Genomic DNA, 22,122 nt, shown 5'->3' on the forward strand with positions numbered 1-22,122 from the left:
CCTTCCTCCTTGCCCGAGACTACAGCTCCCGGCGTGCAGCGCGCCGCCGCCGCCGCCGCCGCAGGGGGCTCCGGCGGGGGCCGAACTAGGGCCGCGCGGGGGCCGCTGGGAACTGTAGTTGGCGGAGCTGGGACACCGGCTGCCGCTCGCACCCCAGCGAACTCCACCCCCCAGCAGGCCCCGCGGCGGCGGCGGTCACGTGGGCGGGGGCGGTGCACGGTGGCGGCGGCGGCGCTGCGGGAGGGAGGTGGCTGCGCGGTGCGGACTGTTGTTGTTGCGCTGCCCGCGGCTCCCCCCCCCGCGCCCGGCCCGGCTCGGCTCGGCTCGGCTCGGCTCGCAGCGCCCGGAGGCCCGGCAGCATGAGCGACAACGATGACATCGAGGTGGAGAGCGACGTGAGTGGCGCCCCCTGCCCCCCTGCGGCCCGGCCCGTGTCAGGCCCGGCCCGGCCCGGCTCGGCGCGGGCAGCGGCGCTGACAGTAACGCGTGTGTTTCTCTATCTCTCTCTTATTGCAGGAAGAGCAGCCGAGGTTTCAGTCTGCGGTACGTGCCTGCCTTTCCTTGCTTACCGCCCGCCCCCGCCCGGCACGGCACGGCACGGCCCGGCCCGGGCAGCCAGGCCGCGCCGGTGTGAGCGCTAGGGTGGGGGTCGGGGGGGGAAGGGGCAGGCCGGGTGCGCAGGGAGTGGAGCTAAGGGACCTGACCCAGCCGGCGCTAGCTCCGAGTTCATGTGATCCGAGACGGACATGTACTGTGAGCTATCGGGCTGGGATCCAGGCCGGGGCAGGGCAAGCCAGGCTCAGGGATCCAGGCTGGCAGGTGTGTGTGGGGAAGCTGGGGCTGGGATCTAGGATAGGGCGAGCCAGGCTCAGGGATCCAGGCTGGGAGGTGTGTATGGGGAAGCTGGGGCTGGGATCTAGGGTAGGGTGAGACAGGCCCAGGGATCTAGGCTGAGAGGTGTATACTGGGGAGCTGGGATCTAGGGGTAGGGCGATCCAGGCTGGGAGGTGTGTGTGGGGAAGCTGGGGCTGGAATCTAGGATAGGGCGAGCCAGGCTCAGGGATCCAGGCTGGGAGGTGTGTACTGGGGAGCTGGGACTGGGATCTAGGATAGGGCGAGCCAGGCTCAGGGATCCAGGCTGGGAGGTGTGTATAGGAGAGCTGGGAACTAGGCCAGGGAAGGGCCAGCCAGGCTCATGTGCTCAAGGGGTGGACTAGGATTGGAAAGGGTCATCTGTGGTGCGGTGGGAATCTAGATCAGGCATGTTGGACATGGGATTGGGAAGGGGGATCTAGATCAGGGAGGTGTACAGTGGTTATCGGCAGAGGCATCTGTAGCAGGGAAGTGGGAATGTATGTGGAGTGGGAATCTGGAATGGGGTGGGAAGGAGGATATAGACCCAGTGTTTGTGGGGAGGTCAGCATGTGAGACGGGGATTTAGATCAGTGGTGTGGAGAACCTGCAATAGGACATGTGTGAGGGGAGTGGGCATCTCTAGTGTGTGTATGAGATCCAGGTAGGATCAAGATCAAACATGAGTTGGGGGTTGTGGAGAAGAATCTAGATCCGGCATGCTAGGCTGGGATGTGTGTGGAGGGGAATCTAGGCTGGGCATGCATGAAAGAGGATTTGGAGGGGAATCTAAACTGAGTGTGTACGGTGGAGGTGGGGTCAAAGCCAGGTGTGTGTGTTGGAGGGGAATCTACAGTGTGTGTGTATGTGGAGATCGCGGCTAGACATGGCAGTGGTGGTGGAGGGGATCTAGGCCAGGTTTGGGAGGTGTGTGTGGAGGGGATGTTGGCTGGAAGTGGGGAGGATCTAGGCTAGGCATGTACTTGGAGGAGGAGGGATCTGGGCCAACCAGGCATGTGGGAGAGGGATCTAGGTCAGCTGGGCTTGCTCACGTGTATGTGGGGGATCTAGGCCGGCCGAGTGAGTGGGAAATTGGGGAGGATCTAGGCCAGGCACATGCATGTGGAGAGGTTCTAGCTTGGGGGAGTCTGGGATCTAGGCCAGGGTGTGAGGAATTGGCGGGGGGGACCTGGGACTGGCAAATGTGGCTGGGGACGTAGGCTGGATGTGTAGGGGGAGAGTTGGGCTGGGTGGGCTCATTGTGTGTAGGGTTGTTCTTTAGGCTGTGAGTGTGGGGAAAGGTGCAAGGGAATCTAGGCCATGCATGGGAAGGGTGGGTAGTGTAGACTGGCTGGTGGGGGACATACATACAATGAATTGTGTTGGTTTGGGGGAGGGGGCCCCCGTCTCTATGGAGGAGTAGCTTCGAGCATGAAGGAATTACTGGGCTGAGATCCCAGGCCTGACAGGTGGTGGTATTCTGAGCACAGGGGGAGAGAACCCATTTTGAGGTCCACCATTAGTTGGGGGGAGCTGGGGACATTGCAGGCTGCTCAGAGCTTGGGTCAAGGATGGAAGGTGTAACTGCTGTGGTTCTGTGACTTCCCATAAGGCAATTGTCTTGCTTGGGAATGGCTGCTTGGAGGGAGTTGTTCTTTGTTAAATGAGTCCAGCCGAGGTTGGGTCCCTGCACTGCCTCCAGAGGGCTGAATCAGTACCCAGTGGGAAGCTGTCTTTTTTGGGGTGGTTAATATGAAGAGGTGACTCTGAAAACACAACATTGTCTTGGGGGTCCTGGCTGGCTCTTTGAAAAATCCCTAGGCAGGTAGAGGGGATTTAGCTCAAGTTGTCAGATTACTAACCCAAGTGGGTCCCTGATTGCCAGCTAGCAGTTGCCTTCAGTTGCCTTTCTGGTTAGCGGAGCATCAGCAGTGCCAAGGAGTTATCCGTCCCATTCCTTGGTTTGTCTTGGAATTCATTGTCTGGCTAGATGGCGCCGTGTGCCGGTATTTTATAGTTAAAGATCCCATATTGGGGGGAGGGAGAACTCAATGGTTTGAGCATTGGACTGGTTGGACTAGATGACCTCCTGAGGTCCCTTCCAACCCTAATATTCTGTGGTTCTATGATATTGTTCTCGTGTCCCTCAATGGGACTCCTAAGGATGTTTGTCCCTGTACCAGGCCTTGCCGAGACCAGTAAGATTGCAATAAATTGGTTGCTCTCTGAATCCTTTGGGGAATGGTGCATGTGGGTGAACCACATCCTGAGGCTGTGTAAAAGGACCTCCCTAGACTGCTGTTGGGCCATATATCTCTGTTACTCCTGGATTATCAAATTGAATCTTGCTCTCTGGCTCAAAATCCTAGGTTTGTGTGTTCCCCTCTTTGGGAGGGAAAGGGCCACCCCACCAAATCAAAGCAACTTCTAGCCGTGTTTGGCCGGAAGGCCCTTGCCGATGGATATGGTTTCACAACCAGATTTTCCTGTTTTAAAAAAATATTTCTCACCCCTCTCGCTGTGCGAAAGAACCACGAGAACAGGGCAAGCAGTTGTCAGATGCCCAGAGAAAAGAAACTGAAAGTCCAGGACACTTTCCTCTAGCCTTTCAGTTTCCATAATCTTAGGTGTTTCTGGTAACTGTAAGTAAACATGGCTCAGACAGAAGTGGTTACTGCTTTTTTTTAAGCAGCAGGAAGGATTTCAGGTCTCAGCCAGAGGGTGGCAGTGTAGAAAGAGCTACTACTGGGTAGGCCTAAAAGTTGAAGCCATGATTTGTGTGGCCATGTTTATGAATCTCTCTGAATTGCAGTGAAAACTTTTTTGGCTGCAAACTTTTCTCTGCAGCAGTTGTACCCTTAACCCGCTCGCCTCCTGCTAGTGTGGGAGAAGCAAGCCGGGAAACATTCTGCTTGTTTGCGCTGTCCAGCTAGAGTGAAATGCTCCACAGTAAGTAAACATGCCAACAGTAAATTAGCTTTTCCCACTTGGAGCCCAGTTTGCAACTTGTAGCTTCTAAATGCCTCTAAACTCAGTGCTGGCTCCGGACAACTTGCCATGAGTTGCTGGGCTGAGAAGTGTGGGACAGCTGCTTTTTTAGATTAAAGGCTTCCTTAAATAAGTCTTGGGAGCAAATGACTTCGGACGTCCCTTTGTCTTCCCTTGCCAGCTGGTGGAAGAACCCTTGTGAGTGTGAGCTTGGCCTGTGTAGGGTTGTTGGCCTGGAGAAGCATGGTCTCCTGTCGAGCTGTGCATGGTTCTTGCAGCTCCCTTGTTAGTACTACTTCAGCCTTGCGAAATGATCTGTTTGTGCAAAGTGCAGCTTACTCAGGAGAGGGGCCAGGAAGCCGTGATACATTGAGGTTCAAGCTGCTAGAGCAAACAGCTGCTCCTGTTTGGCCTGGCACAAATGATCCGTGATGTACTGTGCCTACTGTCATAGTCACCGAGAGATCGTTCCTTAAAAGCACCCATTTGGTTCCCGGTGCATGGGGGGCTGGCTATGGAAAGTGACAATTTCTAGGAAGATCTTTAAAAGGCTGCCTTGTGGCATCTGCTCCAACTGGGTGAAGCCCAGGATCAGGTCCTGGCTTGCCCAGCTCAGACTGGTGCAGGGTATCTCTTGGCAGGCTCTGTTTTGCTCTCCCACATCTTCGGTTGGTTTGCAGAGTAGCACTTTCCAGGGCGCCCAGTTGGAAGCTTCTCTGCGTCACAAGCAGGAGACACTTTGGCGCGTGTCTCTGGTGGGCAGCTCCGTTCCTCGAGGACATGGGGGCCAGCGGCTTGGCGTTCTGAGCTAATGCGATTGCATTGCTGGCTAATCCAGAATTTTGACTAAGTGTCTGGTCTGGCTCTTGTCCTCAGGTGACCTGGAAGGAGGCAGCTTTGTTGTTATTCCCACCAGGTGTTATTAAGTGACTTGACCTGGGTTTATTCTTCCCCTCCGTTAAGGGTTCAGGCCGGCTCCCCCATACTGGGCAGTGTTGGGCAGTGCCTTCTGCTGCCGGTGGGGGTGATTGGAGCTTGGAGCGCTCGGTCTGTGCCCGATGGAGGGGGTGGAAAGCATGTGCAGGCAGAGGCCAGGTGGGCAATGCAAAGATTCCACGGGCTGCTGCGTCCACTGCCCACCCTCTCCATGGGGGTGCTGGCTGCGCATGGTATGTGGGCCGGGAGCCTGGCTGTACTGGGGTCTGCTCTCCCCACTGCCCAAGGATGTCTAGGGAGAGCCCTGCTTTTCCAGGGATTGTGACTCTTAAAGGCAGGGCAGAGCCCAGGGCCATCCAGCCATATTTCTGAGCCAGGCTTTGCTGGGTGGGCACAAGATACCAGGGGGTTGGTATTTTTCTTCCTCTCGCGAGCGTGTGTCCCGAGGCCCGGCTGTGCAGGTGCCGGCAGTCCCCACCAAGGGCACCGCAGGGCCGGACCAAGCTGAGACCCTCTGCAGCACCTGCCAGCCCGGGAAGGGCGTAGGAAGCACTAACGGAGAGTCGCGTGGCAGCAGGTCATGCTGGCTGATGAATGGGGCAGTGTTGTCACGCGGGCCTCGCTTGGCACCAGGTGCGGCTCGTGCCAAGTGGAGCTGGACGGAGAAGAGCCAGTCTTGCATCCTCTCCATCAGCAGGTCGTGGGAGAGCCCGATGCTGCTTTCACTTCGCTCTTGTCTGGCTTAGGGCTCGCTGCCTATGTCTCCGTTGCTGCAGGTGGCAGCCCTTGGCATAGTGGGCAGACCTGGTATGGGGGGGATTTTTGTTCTGCTGGTACCCACGTCCCAGCAAGCTTCCCCGCTGAAAGCACAGCAGCCTTCCAGCTCTGGGTCTGCACCCATCAACCACAACTGCTGCCTATGTTGTCAAGCCAGCTTCCAGGGCTGGAAAACCAATGCTGCTGCTGAATGGTCAATGGCCGTATTCTTCTCCAGCCATTCACTCCTGGTGCTGCTCGGCCACGGAGACTGAGTGCGTGGCAGCCGCTGCCGGCGGCTTTGTGCCTGCTTCGCTGTCCCGGCTCTGCCTTTGTAAGGCCCTGCAGAGGCGGGGTAGCGGCTCTGTCTCCCAGAACTGGCTGTGTTCACCCAGGCACTGGACAGAGGCTCTGATTTGGTTGGGGAGAAACTCCCGGCACAGCTGCCCCTTTGCTGCTGCCAGGGCTGGGAGGGGCTGAGCTGGGCAAGTGCCCGGGGAGTGGGGGAACCCAGGACGACTTCATTTGACTTATTGTGGGCTGCCGCTGCTTGCCAGCACCAGAGAGGCTGGGGGAAGTGATTTGCATACAAATAGCCCAGCTTGGAGGGAGCACACGGCCCCCCGCACGCCAGTCAAGGGATCAGTTCAGCCTGGATCTCCAAAGCGACTCTTTGTGGATGGCCAAGGGGTGGGCCTGGCGCTGGGAGGGCAGGAGGGGTTAGCAGTGCCTCCGTTCCTGACAGTCTGTTGTTGGGGCCAACTCCTTGTAAGCCTGAGAGTGTGCGTGGCCATACTGAGCCCCCTGGCGCTGGATGACTAGGGGACAGCTTGCAGCTGTGTTTCCCCTGCCCGCAGTAACAGCCCGGGGTAGGTGTGACACTGCGCCTCCTCCGCGAACAGCTGAGACGGAGCTGGCAGCGCTAGACAGAGGCCTTGTGAAGAGCAGAAGCTGGCCGGTGTCTGCCTGCCTGGGCTGGGAGAAGGGGAGGGACTGTGGTTTTCAGGCTTCAGACCTGAGAGCTCAGCTCTTTGCTTAGTGGATCCGGCGCACAGCTGGAGCGGTGATGGCAATGCCCAGCCTGTAGGTTTGGACACGCTGTGTCCCCAGTGCCCTGCTGGTAACCTCTTAGGTTGCCTGGGCTGCAGCAGCCGGGTGGCATTTGGGCCTGGTAAGAATGCTGTATACTTGTCTCCTAGAACCCGCCTGTGCCAGCTCGCCTCCAGGAACTACTTCCCCCTGGCCAGTGTTAAGAACATAAGAACGGCCGTACCGGGTCAGACCAAAGGTCCATCTAGCCCAGTATCCTGTCTACCGACAGTGGCCAATGCCAGGTGCCTCAGAGGGAGTGAACCTAACAGGCAATGATCGAGTGATCTCTCTCCTGCCATCCATCTCCATCCTCTGACAAACAGAGGCTAGGGACACCATTCCTTACCCATCCTGGCTAATAGCCATTTATGGACTTAACCTCCATGAATGTATCCAGTTCCCTTTTAAACACTGTTATAGTCCTGGCCTTCACAACCTCCTCAGGTGAGGAGTTCCACAAGTTGTCTGTGCGCTGTGTGAAGAACTTCCTTTTATTTGTTTTAAACCTGCTGCCTGTTAATTTCATGTGGTGGCCCCTAGTTCTTGTATTATGGAATAAGAAAATAACTTTTCCTTATCCACTTTCTCAACATCACTCATGATTTTATATACCTCTATCATATCCCCCCTTAGTCTCCTCTTTTCCAAGCTGAAGAGGCCTAGCCTCTTTAATCTTTCCTCATATGGGACCCTCTCCAAACCCCTAATCATTTTAGTTGTCCTTTTCTGAACCTTTTCTAGTGCTAGAATATCTTTTCTGAGGTGAGGAGACCACATCTGTACGCAGTATTCGAGATGTGGGCGTACCATGGATTTATATAAGGGCAATAATATATTCTCAGTCTTATTCTCTACCCCCTTTTTAATGATTCCTAACATCCTGTTTGCTTTTTTGACCGCCTCTTTTTCAGAGGCCAGACGTGATGATCTCACAGTACCATCTGGCCCTGGAATTTAGGGGACCTGCCGGGCACGGCGATGCCTGTTGTGCACAGGTTGTGAGAAGTGGTTGGGGTTTGAGGTGATGGAGGAGGAAGCCGGGTGGTCTTAGAGTCTCCCATAGCCCCTCCAGTGTAGGCAGAGGTGGGAGGACAGAATGGGACAGAGGATCCCAGCTGAGACTGAGTCTTCCCCCTTGGCTCCGCGGGTATCTGGTGCTGAAGCTCCGTGTGCAGGAGGGACCTGTTGTTGGGGCTGACGTCTCCGTTGGCACCCAGGGGATGCCACTTTAGGTGCGTGATCTTCAGTGGCCGTTAGCTTCAGTCACCGAATGATCCTGGTAGGTTGTGAGCGTGGGGCGGGACCTCCTGCCTGGATGACAGCTCTTCCTCTGCACGCCTGACTCCAGCTTCCTTGGCCGCTGCCGCCGCTGCTCATGTTCCTCCTTCTCTTTCTTTGCATGCAGCAGGGCCGCACTCCAGAGACCGCTGCCCGCCGAATGCTGCGCCATCCCAGTGCTCCCGGTGCCCTCCCCGCTGGGCCAGACCAAAGGTCCCTAACGCCCCGTCTTTCTGTCCTTTCCTTGCAGGCTGACAAGCGGGCGCACCACAACGCGCTGGAGCGCAAGCGCAGGGACCACATCAAAGACAGCTTCCACAGTCTGCGGGACTCCGTCCCGTCCCTCCAGGGAGAGAAGGTGAGTTTACTGAGAGAGCTGGCCCCCAGCCTGGCCCGGCTTCCTCCTACGCAAGCTCTGCCGGCCGCCCTGCAGCCCCGGCTTAGAGCCATGGGCCAAGAGTAACCCAGTGAGACCCACCCCGGGCGAGTGCCACCAGAGGCTGAGATCCAGAGCCTGCGGTCAGTGTGGGGAGGCACCTGGAGTGTGTTCTATGCTGGGTGCCTGAGTACCAGGAGTGAGGGGGCATCTGAGGAAATGTGACAGCCGCTGACACACCAGGGATCGAATCGAGGCCCTCCAGAGCTGGAAGCCTGAGCTGCTCCTGCTTGAGCTAAAAGACCAGGGCGCCGGAGCTGGCGGCTGTCCCAGGCTGGTATCCTCAGTGGATCGGCACAGAGGGGCCCCGGCACACCAGGGGGTATCCCAGGTGAGGTGGGAGCAGAGTCGGACTCCGGAGGAAAGGCGCAGAGTTGGACAGGGTAGGTTGATCTGAGGGAGGAGTGGTACAAGGGTATTGCTAGGAGAGCTGCATTGCTGCCTAGATCCCATGGTCTGAGCGTTCGGAAGGGGATGCGGGCTGCCTGTCCTGCCACATCCTCTCGACGGCTGGTGCTGTCTCCCCAGTGGCCACCAGCAGAGCACCCTGTTCTCCTCCAGAGCCGCTGCTCTGTCCCCTGTGAGCCCAGAATTCCCTCCTCCTCCCGCCCGCAGCTGTGGCTGTGCCACGCTGGGCTGGCGCTCATCCAGCACCTCGCTGGGGCAGGCTGCGGGCAGGGCTTGCTCCTCCTCCTGGCCACACGTCGTCTCCCCGCCGCATGGAGACTTGGCCTGGCACCGTGACTGTCCCAGCACAGCTTGATGCCCAAACACTTCAAGTCGCCCAAGTCAGCCTGCTCTCCCCTGGCGGGAACCTGGCGCTGGGCTGTGGCCGGCCTGCTGGGAGCCTTGGGTGGCTTGGCTGCATGGCCCAGGAGACAGCAGCAAAGGTGCATGCGCTGGAGACTGGGAGCCTTGATGTAGGTGGGCATCTTCTGGCCTGCCGTGGGCAGGGCCCTGTCTCTCCTGAGACGTCTTAGTGCCAGACACGTCGTGATGGGGCTTCCCTAAGGCCGGCTGTGCTGCCTCCAGCCTCGGGCAGGCAGCTGGTGGCGCTGGGTCAGAGCGGGCAGTGTCTTGCTGCCCTGAGAATGGCTGGGGCGCAGCACTGCTTTGGGTTTGAACCTGCCCTGCAGCTTCCTGCTCCATTACTATGGGGTCATCCTGTCCCCCCCCGGACACCACCTGCACCCCCTGCCCTGGTCTCTGGCACCCAGTTCTTCTGGGTTGGCTGGCAGGGGAGAGCTGGGGGTTGCCGGGAGGAGGCCCCGTGGGTTGGAAAAGCCAGGCTCTGCCCTGTGTTGTTTGAAAGGGAGTCGGAGCTGGCACCGGCTCTGAGCTAGGAGGCTAAGGAGGGCCGGGGGTCCCTTCAGACTGCGGGTGGTGTTAGCTCTCCATCAGAGCTCTGTGGAAGGAACGAGGAAGCGCCTATGGAAAGGCCAGAGCGCTGTTTGGAGGCTCCGGGCCAGGCACACGTCCTGCAGGGCAGCAATCCTGGGTGCAGTCAGGTCAATGACGCTGTATCGCAGCCCTGGACAGACCCATCCTTCGTCATTCAGGCTTGAGCTGAGAACGGGGGCCTGCAGTTGAATCCCGAGGCCTTGCCTAGGCCCTGATTTGCGGCCCTGTGGCAGCTGCTGGCTGCTTAGCACAGCAAGTCAGGCCAGTCACTGGGCTGCTGAAATCCGGAGGCAGGAGCCCCCTGCTTTTGGAAATCTCAGCTGGGGAGATGCTGGGGTGATGCTGTCTCAGCAGAGGGAGGCGCTGAGCGTTGCTGCCCCATGCAGAGCTCATGATGTGAAATTCCCTGCTGCGTTTTAAAGAGCTCCAACAAGAGAACCCCATCCTGTGTAACTGTAATATGTGCACCTGGGTCATGGGCTGGGCTCGAACCTGGGACCCACTTGTCCCCAGCCCAGAGGAGTGACTCCGCTCACTGCTCTCGGTAGGAAGCTGTTATCCTCACCCCAGCTTCCAAAGGGTGATGTGATGCACTCTGCCAGTGGGTTACATGGGTGTTTGCTAGACACCAATAGACCGCTGGGAACTAGGCTTCCTGGGTGGGGAGTATGGCTCGGTGACTGGCGCAGGGGCGGAGTTAGGATTAGGAGGAGGCATTGAGATTACTTAGGACCCTTTCGTCTGTGGTCCACACAGCGCTTTGCAGGTGGCTCTGCAGGAGCAGTCTCTTATAGAAACCTGTACCAAGCACTTAGATTTTGCAGCTGCTTTGTGAGAGGGACTGAGACCTGGCTTCTCTGCCCACCTGTGCCCGAAGTGACTGTGCTCTCTCAAATCCTCATTGCCTCTCCTGTCAAATGAGGAGGACCCACGCTTGACTGCTCCCTAAAGCAAAGGCCTTGCTCAGTAAAGGTATAGAAGTAACACCAGTCAGATAGACAAGGGACTGGAGCTCCTGACTCCCAACCCAGTGCACCGTCCTCTAGGCCCAAAGTTATTGAAGAGGAGCTGGAGGATCACGGTTTGTTTTGCTTTAGTTCTGTCTGTCACGTGGCTACGGTACAGCAGGGGCTAGGCGCAGGCCGCTGGAGCACGCGGGAGACTGAGAGCGAGCATCTGACGTGTTCTCCTGATTGCGAAGGAGGTTTTTCTGTGGGTTATAACTTGGGAGAGTCGAACAGGGAGGTTTTTCTGTGGGTTATAACTTGGGAGAGTTGAACAACTTGGCCAAATTGCACACGCTTTCCCAGGGATGGCGAACGGTCATATATATGGTTCCTATGCTAGATTGGGGAGATGCCCACAGCAAGCTGGGGGGAAAAAATTGCATCATCAAAACTTGCTGATTCTGCTCAGACTTTCCAAAAACATTCAACTGGAACTAGAGGCCAAATCTTGAAAATTTCACCCTGAACACATAAAATGGGTCGGAGTTACAAGCAAGCGAGAACAGGGGATTATAATGGGAAAGGTCAGTCAACCTGAACGCAGGGGTTTCTACTGCTCCCCCTGTAAGCAGAGAGAACCCTTCGCATGCAGCCACCTCTGGAGGCCCAGCAACGCTGTGGGAGCGTGTCAGGAAGCGCGGCACACTGTGTTCTGGGGAGCAGGCTGGGATTACCCAGGCCAGGGTGCTGGAGCGCCCCTTGCTTGGATGCAAACTGCCCAGGGGGCATTGAGTGGGTCCCCTTGGTGGGGAGGAGGCCTCTGTCCAGCCCAGCTTCCGCAAGCCCCACGCTGTCCTCACTTTGGGTGGGCTGGGGATAGCCTTCCCGGTCTCCCATCTGAGGGCTGCCAAGGCCAGATTCTGCTTAGCTTCCGAGCAGCACTGAGCTTGGACCAGCTTGTGGCGATGAGCTGCTGGGATGCCCACGTGCAGCCTGTGGAGATGGGCCAGGCTGTTAACCCACAGCTGTGAGCTCCTCCAGGCTGCCTGTTGGTCAGCAGCTGAGGCCAGCCTGGGCCTGGCCCTCCTCCTCTGCAGCAGCAGCGAATGGAGATGAGCTTCGGGCAGTGGGTGGCCCCAGCATGTGGTTCGGCGTTGTCAGGCACTCTGCCTTGCCAGTGACCCTCTGGTGCAGCTTTGATGGTGACTAGGGCCAGGGGGCTGCCCCTTGGACGGGGATCACTACCTCCCCCACTGGGCACCCTCCCTCCTGGGCACCAAGTGAGGCTGATCGGGTGATGAACAACTGCACTGTGGCATGTGTCAGAAGGGCAGAGTTAAGGTGATGCCGGCAGCCTTAACCTGGTCACAGCTGGCCGGGGCAGCTGGTTTTGCAGCTGTAACATTCTTCTAATGGTGCCTTTGGGGAGAATCTCCTAGGGTTTGGAAAAGAAAAATGAGGAAACAAGTGTTGCCACCCCGCTCCCTTGCCCCTATTACCAGAGTGTGGGAGCCACAGTCGTAGCCACAGCTGTACCGTTGCACACGCCCTCTCTGCCAGTGTCTGGTTGGCTTCCCAAGTAATGCCAGCCAATAGGCTTACTGCTCCACACCCGTGCAGGCGCACAGAGTGCTCCTCCTGCCCTAGGGCTGGGGCCCAGCCGAGGGCAAGCTGAGACATCGTCACTGTGTTGTGCATCCCCTGCCCTCAGCGATGGGCTCAGGCTCTCTGCAGACTCAGGTAGCGTCACCGTGTTGTGCACACTTGGGGCGGCTCCCCCTGCAATGGGCGTAGTCTTGCCACAGGCTCCGACTGAGCTGCTCACCCTGCCTGCTCCATGCCTAGGCCTGCCCAGCTGCCGGGCCTGACCCCCTGGCGGGGAGGAGGGGCCCAGGAGCTCCCCCACATGAACTAGGTCTTTATTTTGTTGTGTTTTTTCCTACTATTGCAACAGGCATCCCGGGCCCAAATCCTCGACAAAGCCACCGAGTACATCCAGTACATGCGCCGGAAAAACCACACGCACCAGCAGGACATCGACGACCTCAAGCGCCAGAACGCGCTGCTGGAGCAGCAAGGTGAGCGGGCAGGGGGCACTCGATGCGCCTGGGCATTTCGTCGTCTGCCTGCGCCCCTGCCGGATCCGCAGCGCACAGCGGCTGGGCAGTAGGGGTGGTGGTGCTTGTTGCACTGGCGCTGGGTTTCCCCAGTCCGAACAGCCGAGACAGCTGGGCTCGGGGGTGCCTGGGGGGTGGGGAGTTGTAGTCAGGTTGGGACTGGGGGGCCCGTCTGGTGGAGATTGTTGGGGGGGCTTCATTGCAGAGTGAAAAGAGCTGAATAAATAGGGATCGCGCCAGGGCTGCCTGGCTCCCTGCTGGCACGGGGGAGGGGAGCTGCCCCATTGTTCTGCCCTGGCCGTCTGGCTCCCTGCTGGCACTGGGTGTAGGGAGGGGGGGATCTGCCCCACGTCTCAGCCCCTGGCTCGCCGGCTCCTTGCCGGCACTGGGTGTAGGGTGGGGGGATCTGCCCCATGTCTCAGCCCTGGGCCCCTGGCTCCCCACTGGAGCTGAGCAGGCTCTGGAGTTCTCTGTGCTCGGGCCTGTCGCTGTGCGTGGCAGGGGTCAGGGCGGCCCCATGTTGGGCTTCAGCTGTGGGTGACTTCACTCCAGCTTCCCGAGGCTGCTCAGGCCGCCCTAGCCTGTGCTGGGGGCAGGGCTGGCAGTGATGGCAGCAGTGCCCACTCGGCGTTGGCACGGGCGAACCCCTCGGGCGGTGGTAGTCAGAGCCTCGGGCCTGGGCTTTGCCGCCCCCCTGGAGGTCACTCCGGAGGCCCCTTGACACTGTCCCCTCTCCCCGCAGTCCGGGCGCTGGAGAAGGCGCGGTCAAGCGCCCAGCTGCAGGCCAACTACTCGTCGGACAGCAGCCTCTACACGAACCCCAAGGGCAGCGCCATCTCCGCCTTCGACGGGGGCTCCGACTCCAGCTCCGAGTCGGAGCCGGACGAGCCTCAGAGCCGAAAGAAACTGCGCATGGAGGCCAGCTAGAGGCCTGGCCGCGACGGCCTGGCCCCGGCTGCCATTCGCCCCCTGCCCGCCCGCTCTGTAAGGACTCTCCCTTCTCTAGTAGAGGCTCTCGGACTGCAGCTTTCTGCCCCTCCCCGCCCGCCCCGCCTCGCCGGGCCTGGCAGCGTTTCCTCGGGGGGCCGCTCGGCCTTTGGATAGACTCTGGGCAGCGCTTGGCTCCAAGGAGATGCCCCAGCGATTTTCTACGAGTGTTTCTATTTATACTAACGCCCCGTGAATCTGAGCCGTGGGGGGGGAGGGGCAGAGAGCAGCGGTGCCCGCCTGGCGCGCCCAGAGCCAGCCTCTCCTCGCCGTTCGGGGAGGGCCCCACACTGCCCTGGCAGAAGCCAGGCGTCTGACCTCCCGCTGTGATGCGCAGGAGGGAGGGGAGGAGTTTTTTATCTAGGGTGAATGGTGATGAATTGCTATTTATTTCCTGCTCTCGGTTTGATCCGGCCAGACTCTGCCGCTGCCCCCGGGGCCCAGGCGACAGATTCGTAGAGTAACGATCAAATTCCCTTGCGCGCGGGCGCCCCTTGGCTGCCTGCCTTTCGGATGTAAATACACCCCAAGCATTAGAGCTGGTACTAACGGCTGCGTGGTGCTGGCCTCGGCCCAGCGGGGTGCGAAGGGGGCACCGGGGCTGGGCCTGGCGACGGCCTGCGCGTGTGTATGTGTGTGTCTGTCCCTCTCTCTCCGTCCTGTCTTCGCCCTGCTCCCCGTCCCTGGTCCGTGGCGTTCTCTGATCTCTAGTGCACACCATGTAGCAGGCTCCTGGCCAGGGCCTGGCTCCCTCCGGAGGAGCTGAAGTATGTTGTACATACTGCCCCAGAAGTGTCTTGCAAGTTAAGGCTTCCCCCTTTACTATGAGACTATAAATAAAATTCTTATTTTATCCTTCCTGGTGGTGGTGGTGGCATTTTCTTGCCGGCATCCCTGCCTGTGAGGGGGAGCGCGCTTTGCCAGGCTGCCCTCCCCACTCCTCGTAGGAAATATCCCCCCAGCCGGGCATGCTGAAAACCCCTTTGGGTGCTGGGATGCTCAGCTAGCCCTAGCGGCAGGGGAGTTGGGGGTGATGTTTTGGCATCAGGCTGCCCCTGCCTGTTGGGCTGTAGGGAATTGGGCACGGGCTGATTCTGCGGACAGAAAGGATGTGAACACCCAGCTCTTTTCCGCCATCCCTCTCAAAGCAGGTTAGTAGCACTGTCCTCAGTTCACCACTGGGGAAACTAAGGCAGGGGGGAGGGACTTCCCTGGCGGTATCCAGACAGAGCTGGGAATTGAGCCTGGGTCTCCTGACTGCCTGGCAAGTGCCCTGGCTGCTGGGCTGCAAGCTGGCTGGCTCCTCTGCTGGGCACAGAGGAAGAAGAGCAGGGGTTGCTGTTGTGGGGTGGGGAGAGGAACCAGCTGTGCTGTGGATGCAGAGTGTGGCTGGCAGGAGGGTGCTCAGCCCTGTGCGCTGCATCCCAGGCTGGTAACCGGAATGGATACATGGGGAGCTGCCCGGCAGCAGGACCAGCCTGCCTCCTTGTGGGGGGGTTCCCAGGATTGGCCTGTTGGGGCCCAGGAGGCCATGGCTTTAGCTCTCCGTCCCAGCTCTGGGGCATGCAACCAGCTTGATGTAGAGGGGGAGGGGCCTTTGGGGATGGGCAGCAGTGTGAGGCTGAGAGTCACGCAGGGCAAGGGAAGGGTGAGAACCACTGACAGGCTGGCCCTGGGGGGCACCAAGGTCAGTGCCCATTGTGCTAGGAGGGCAGGGCTGGGGGAAGTGTTCCCTGCCCCCAACAGTTCTGTGCTCGTCCTCCAGCAACCTCCTTCCCCCTCTCTCATCTCTTTCTCCTGAGGTTCTTCCCCCCGCCCCCCCAGAGGCTGCAGCATAGGCACCCCTGGTTGGACGCGATGCCTGGCCCTCGTTGTCCCTCTGCCATCTCTAAGGCCCCACACCCCACCCTCAGGTGACTCCAGCCCATTAAATGACAGCCCAGTCCCATGGCCATGGGAGCTAAGGGGGATGTCTGCTCCCCTCCCTGCATTTGCCCATTTTCAGTGTGAGCATTTCGGGGGCAGGGACTGCTGCTGTGTGTGGGCTGCCCAGGGCGTTTCTCCGTGTGTCTGCGGCACCTGATGGAAGGGGGCCCTGCTCTGGGTGAGGCAGCTGGGGACAACTGTCCCTCAGCTAACGGCCATGCGGGGTGGGGGTTAGCTAAGCCACCATGCTGCCCTGCACCTCTCCACCTCCCTTCCCTGGCTGTTAGGTGGCACAATACCACTGTGGTGCTGGGCCCAGGGGCAGAACCTGGCCCTTCTCCCTGGCTAGGGACACTGGGCCTACACCCTCCTCCCTACCCTTCTGCTGCTTCATGTAGGGGCGGCTGACCTGCTGCTCTTTTAAACGGGAAACCCTGGCCCTTGCCCCAGGAGCTCAGCAGAGCCCATTGAGCACCACCCAACTGCCCCATCCTGCTGTGACATGCAGCCTACAGCCGTGCTCACGGGCAGTGTGACCCCTGTGGCTGCAGGGCCCAGCCTGCAATGCCCCAGCTTGTGCTTAAGATGTGAACTAATGGGCCTGAGAGCTGGGGTCACACAGGGACTTGAGCACCCAGTGCCCCCTTTAGGCATGAGGGCCACCCCCCCCCATGCTAGGCCCTTAGCCCCTCTCTGCCCACAGCTGGCTGCCAAGCTCCCTCAAGCCTGGTGCCACCAAGCTGCTCACCCAAGCCCCAGGGATGCCCCCACCTAGGGGTTGTCCTATCATGCTGGCCTGCAGGGCCCTGTCCTGGGGGCATGCCCACAGAACCCCCAACCTGCCCATAGCAGCTGGAGGTGACAGCAGCAGGTGTTTGGGGGGGAGGGGAGTAGGCCCAGCAGTTACAACCCTTCCTTGGGATGGGGGAAGCCCCATTTTCAAATCTCTGCTCTGTGCATTGGAGCCAGTGTGGGAATCCAGGTCCCCTGGCAGCTCTGGCCTCATGCCAGGAGAGGGTCATGGCTGCCCCTCCCATCACCCACATCAATCTCAGGGTGGCTTGCCCCAGCACCTACTCCCCTTCCCAGGCTCACAAGATGCCACGTGGCTCTGAGCTGCTTTCTGAGTAGGCTGGGGCTGCAGGCTCCTGTCAGCAGGTTCTGGGAGGGGTTAGCACCGCCTCCCCCAGCACATGGGGGGCGAGTGGCACTAGCACACTGGCCCAATGGGGCCTCCCCTTGGTCATTCTCAGGGGTGGGCCCCTGGTGTTTTACTCACACAGCCCAGTGCAGAACCCTTGGCCCCCCACTAGGCAAGGTAAGACCAGAGGCTGCAGCTGGCAATGGGGGACTGGAAAGGGCAGACCCAGCTCCCCTATCACAGCCCTCAGGCCAGGCTGGGGCAGCACAAAGGCAGTCAGACATGGAGCACAGGCAGCTCTGGCCAAAGGCCCTGGCTCATGCTGGACCTGAGCAGACTCAAGCACGGGACCCAGGAGCAGAGGCCAGGCTGACTCCTGCTCCCATTGGTCCAGCCCAAGCCTGCAGCAGTGCCAGGCTTTGGCCCCTCTCACCGCAGAGCCAGGATGCCACGGGCAGGCTCGCTGCACTGTGCACTGAGACACGGAGGCAGCCAGAAAAAGGTTTAATAACCACATTGGCAGAATCAGCTCGCAAGACCTGGGGGGGCTCATTAGCAGAGGGAACAGGCTGCTGCCCATTTCAGTCCTGTCCCCTTAACTGGCCTCCCGCTGGTTTTCCTGTTCCACGCAAGGCAGCCAGCAGCAGGGACCCCTGCCCCTGCCACAGTGACCACGTGTGATCAGCCCCTCATCCTGGTGCCAAGCCAAGATTCAGCCAGTAGCAGCCGCAGGCCCTGTGGCACCAGCCTCCCTCTCCTCCTGCACTGTTAATTTTGAACAGGCCCCACGCCCGCTCCCAGGTACTGCCATGGGGGGGCAGGGCCTGCACGGGCCAGGCTGGATGGCAGCAGCTTGGGTGGATTTAGTATGGTGCCAAGGAACCAGTTCTGGTTTATTGATGCTAAAACGTTCACAGCCCGTTATTTCAGAACAGCTTTGCTCCGGGCAGGAAGGTCAGTGTGGCCCTGGGCCCGTGCGTGCCTATGGCAGGGGGCCGGCGTGGCTATTTTTGGTCTGGTTAGTGCCCTGAGCTCGCACCGGCCCAAGGGGGGAGCGCTTTGTCCGCCCTGCTCTCCAACCACGAAGATCGCCCCGCAGGGTGGGCTCCGCGCTGCGCTCCGACTCAAGGAGAGCCCGTCTGTACAGCCTGCGGGAAGGGAGCAGCCGCATCTAGTCTCCGGTCGCCGCCTCCGCCGCCGGCATGCCGGGGACAGGCTGCCGCAGGAAGTGCATGACCGCCTGCACCACTCTGTCGGGGGAGATGTTGTACACTGGGTGCGTCGGTTGCTACGAGGGGAAACACATCCAGTTAACAGTGGTAAGGGGGGGGGGAGCGGGCCTGATGAGCAGCTCACATGGCCCAGGCATAAAGGGCACCCGGGCGTGGGAGGACGTGTGGGGCGGAGGCATCGGGGATGCTGTTTTGCATCCTGTGCACTAGGCATTATTCTAGGGCAGGTCTCTGGCCTGCATTAGCCCGGAGATCAGACGAGACTGTCATAGATTCCAGGAAGGGCCTATTGTGAATCAATTTTATACCAGCTGTGGCCCTTTAAGAAGAGGAGGAGGAGGAAGGCTGCCTCTGCAGCCCACAGAGGCCATGGGAATCAGCCTGGGGCAGCCCGGCTGCAACCCAGACTCAGGGCTGTGCTCTCCCAAAGGGCTAGGGGTGCCTGGGAATGGAAGAGAGCTCCCGCTGACCCAGCCTCCATCACCAGGCCCTTCCTAAGGAGTCAGACGTCCAGTCCTCATGCGCTCAGCCGCCTGGTGCTGAGGTGCACGCCCCAGCCTCCTACAGACCCGAATGCAAGGCTGGAATCTGCCCTCCCGCCCCCGTCTCCCCATGTGGGTAGGAACGCAGGGCGGGCCTCCTGTGGCGCGCTGCGGTGTGATGCTGGGGAATGCCAGGCCAGCCCCAGACAACACCTCAGGGGGACTGCACTCGCAGCGACGGGCCAGGCCGGTATTCACGTGGATCCAGCTCTAATCCTGGGTCGGATGGGGCGGGGAGGAGGGCGCGCAGCAATCCGTGCCATTCCGGTCATGGCCTGATGTGGGGAGGGCTCCATCAGTCCCCCGGGCAGCGCCAGCCTCCTGCTGATGCCCAGCCGCAGGCCCCCTTACCAGGCGATTCTCAGGAACTCCCAGCACCACCTCGTGGAGCAGGTCTCCGCTGCCGAAGTGCTGGGCTATCGACAGCCCGCTCAGGCAGTAGCAGGTGTGATAAAAATCCCGTGACCTGCAGTCAAGCAGGGACACGTTTGGTCAGACGCCCCTCCCATGGTGCAAAGCAGCCCCAACCCCTCTTTGGAGCCCCCCAGCACCACCCCTGTGAGCCCCAATGAGCCGCTCGATGCCGTAGCCTTCTCTTAACCCCTTCTGCACTGTCCTGGGCCACCCTGGCTCTCGGGGATGCACCAGCGGATCTCCAGGCAGTCAGCGGGCGCTGGGACCTCCTCGTAGGTACTCACTTGCCCGGCTTGTCTAGCAGCCCCCCAGCAGGGCACTGGCAGCACAGGAGGATGTACTCTTGCAGTGCCTGCTGGTCGAACATCCAGTGCGTCATGCTGAGGGCAGGGTCGCCTGGGGAGGGAGCACAGGCCGCAGGGGGCGGTTAGGGAAAGCTGAGACAAGGTGCCCCCGTTTCTAGCGCCGGCCAAGGAGAGCAAGACTGGCCCCATCCCATTGTATCTGTGCCAGGGATGAGGCTGGCCAGAGGGAGCGTCACTGGCCTCTCCCACACGGGAAACACGTTTGCTTTGCGGGCTAGCAGGGCCTTATGCAGGGACCTCATGAAGCTGGCCCTGCCCCTGGTGTCCTCCCCCCCCCCCCCGAGGTCACAGCTAACAGAGCCCCGGGTGCCCAGGGGGGAGGCCCTCCAAGCACAGGCAGCCAGGAGAGTGCCTGGCTGTGGGGATCATGGGAGACACCACAATGGTGGGGGGTGGCTTTAAGAATAATGGCTGCTCCAAACCACCCCCCACCCTCCTGCTGGCAGGCAGTGAGGTGCTGAGAGTCACGGGGAGCTGGGCACCTAACTCCTGTAGGAGCTTCTGAACCCCCTCCCCCTACACGCCCACCCGGTGTGATCTCGCACTTCTCTCTGCCTCTGCCAGGCGAGGAAACGTCCCATATGGCATAACACAGAACCCGCCTCGCGCCACTGCCATGCTCGCTGGCCTTGCTGACCCTGCTTCCCCTCTCTGACAACACCCCAGTGATCCTGCAGACGGGGGCAGGCACAGAGATGTTAAAGATCTTGCCCAGTGTCACCCAGGAAGTCAGTGGCAGAGATGAGACGGCGGCCCAGGAGCCCCGCTCCCCAGCCCCGACCGGCAAGCCATGGCTGCGCAGAAATATTTGTAACTAGAGAAAGCGCTTGGCCATCCCTGGAATCCCAGCCTGGGAGAACACAGCCCAGGCCAACGCCAGGAACAAGCAGCACTTCCTTCGTATTGCCAGCCAGCCACACATTTGCTTAGCACACTCCCACGTTTCATGCCAACATTGGTAATGAAAATGTTAAGAGTTTGGTCCTGAGACCGACCCCTGAGGAACTGTACTAGCAACCTCCCTCCAGACTGACCGTTCACCTCTCAGTGTGATCCGTTGTGGTCTCACCTTTCAGTTCTCATATTAATCCCCAGCTTCTCCTGTTCGACTAATAATTGTCCATGCAGGACTGTATCAAATGCCTGACTGGACCTAGGTAGATTAGTCTCACTGCATTTCCTCTCTCTAAAACCCAGTTCTCTTCTCAAAGAAAGATCACGCTGGTCTGGCATGATCTACTCTTTGTCGTGTTTCATCCCAATTACCGTTCACCTCTATGGCCTTAGCTACTTTCTCTTTCAAAATTTGTTTTTAAGACCTTGCACACAACCGAGTCTAAACTAATAGGCCTGTAGTTTCCCAGATCATTTTTTTTCTTCCCCTTTCCTTAAATCCAGGTACTATATTAAACAATTCTCCAGTCACAGGACATGACCCCCGAGTTTACAGATCCATTAAAAATCATTGCTGTTGGGCTTGCAATTTCATAGGCCCATTGCTTTAATATTCTTGGATGGGGATTATCCAGACTCCCTGATTTAGTCCATTAAACTGTCTGAGTTAGACTTCCACTTTGGATGTGGTAATTTCTACTTCCATATCCTCATTCCCACTAGCCACCCTGCCACTACCCCATAGCTCTTCATTACCCTTATTAAAAGCTGTGACAAAGTATTCTTTTAAACATGAGGCCACACCTAGATTACCTTTAATCTCCAGGCAGCCTTATACGATCCCTCTGCTACGGAGGCAACCTGGCCACTGATGCAGACGACCCAGTAGCCTAGCTGGCATGGTCATCTGTGCCTGGTGTAAGCACTGCACAGCCCCCAGACTCACCTTTGGCATGCAGTGCTCGGTGGAGGAGGGGCAGCAAGCCCGCCTGCCAGAACGAGTAGCAGCCATCCACCAGCTTGTTACAGCGACCCTGGAAACCGCCCTCAAAGCGCATCTGCCGGCTCGTGACCCAGTGCTGGAAGGGACAGATAGGGACATGCGTCAGGGCTCGGACAGTCACAGCCGCCATGGGATGACTGGCTTTGTGGCACCAGCCCCTGGCTCCATTTCCCACCCTCTGACCCTGGATTTCACCTCTTCACCAACAGGCGCAGCTGTTAGCCTCTTGCCAGCTCCCCCCTAACCCCCATAGGCCCAGGAAACCACTTTCTTTTGGCACTTTGGAGAGGGGCCCTCAGCCTGAGCAAAGCAACTTCCGAAGGGCTAGGCCCTGGCAGCACGTCCGGCATGCCGGTGCCCGGGTGTTGGAATCTGTCAAAGAGCAGGAACGCTGCCCGCAAGACCGGTACTGGCCACCCCAGTGCCGCTCTGCATTGTCAGCATGGGGTGTCTAGCCCAGCGCTGAGCGCGGTGCCCCCTAGCCACACTGGCTGGAATGCAGCAGGGGGTGCCGTGGGGTGGTGTCACCAAACGGGGCCCTCCTCAGCAGCGTGGTTCCAGCCTCCCCAAGGCAAGGAGAGCGCGCCCCCAGCAGAGTCACTTACTAACAAACATTTCAGATTCAGTGAGTCCTCCTGCTTCAGAATGACCAGCGCTGCCAGGCCACAGAAAGTGTATCCTCCGTGGGCCTCCATGCCTGGGACTCCGCCAATGCCACCCTCCCAGTTCTGGCACCTAATTCAGAGCAGGGAGAACATGGAAACAGCCACTGATGCCAACGCCTAATGCTTCTCTTCCCCCAGATCACTCCCGGC

The 22,122-nt window shown here is 59.4% G+C and overlaps 2 protein-coding genes across 6 annotated transcripts in view; one reads left to right on the plus strand and one right to left on the minus strand.

Annotated features, from left to right (window-relative positions):
- The first annotated feature begins 286 nt into the window (after positions 1–286).
- Positions 287–14,649, plus strand: MAX (MYC associated factor X). Of its 4 annotated transcripts, none has more exons than XM_030561933.1 (5): positions 287–395; positions 517–543; positions 8,153–8,260; positions 12,635–12,764; positions 13,546–14,649. In XM_030561933.1, the coding sequence occupies exons 1-5, from the start codon at positions 360–362 to the stop codon at positions 13,728–13,730; spliced, it is 486 nt and encodes a 161-aa protein (XP_030417793.1). In that variant the 5' UTR covers positions 287–359; the 3' UTR covers positions 13,731–14,649. The 4 variants fall into 4 exon arrangements, with proteins under 4 accessions (XP_030417793.1, XP_030417796.1, XP_030417797.1 ...); XM_030561934.1 differs by having other exon boundaries at positions 289–395; positions 12,641–12,764; XM_030561936.1 differs by lacking the exon at positions 517–543.
- A 3,075-nt stretch (positions 14,650–17,724) lies between these two features.
- Positions 17,725–22,122, minus strand: part of LOC115651074 (protein farnesyltransferase subunit beta-like) — a 29,731-nt gene continuing 25,333 nt past the window's right edge. For both annotated transcript variants that reach the window (XM_030561948.1, XM_030561950.1), the window contains exons 8-12: positions 21,913–22,042; positions 21,251–21,383; positions 19,330–19,441; positions 18,983–19,097; positions 17,725–18,145 (exon numbers count right to left, since the gene is read on the minus strand). In XM_030561948.1, coding sequence (XP_030417808.1) covers positions 18,029–18,145; positions 18,983–19,097; positions 19,330–19,441; positions 21,251–21,383; positions 21,913–22,042 — 607 coding nt within the window. In that variant the 3' untranslated portion in view covers positions 17,725–18,028. The remainder of the gene's footprint in view (positions 18,146–18,982; positions 19,098–19,329; positions 19,442–21,250; positions 21,384–21,912; positions 22,043–22,122) is intronic.

Source organism: Gopherus evgoodei, chromosome 4 (genome assembly GCF_007399415.2).
Source record: "Gopherus evgoodei ecotype Sinaloan lineage chromosome 4, rGopEvg1_v1.p, whole genome shotgun sequence".
In the NCBI taxonomy this organism is placed as follows: domain Eukaryota; kingdom Metazoa; phylum Chordata; order Testudines; family Testudinidae; genus Gopherus; species Gopherus evgoodei.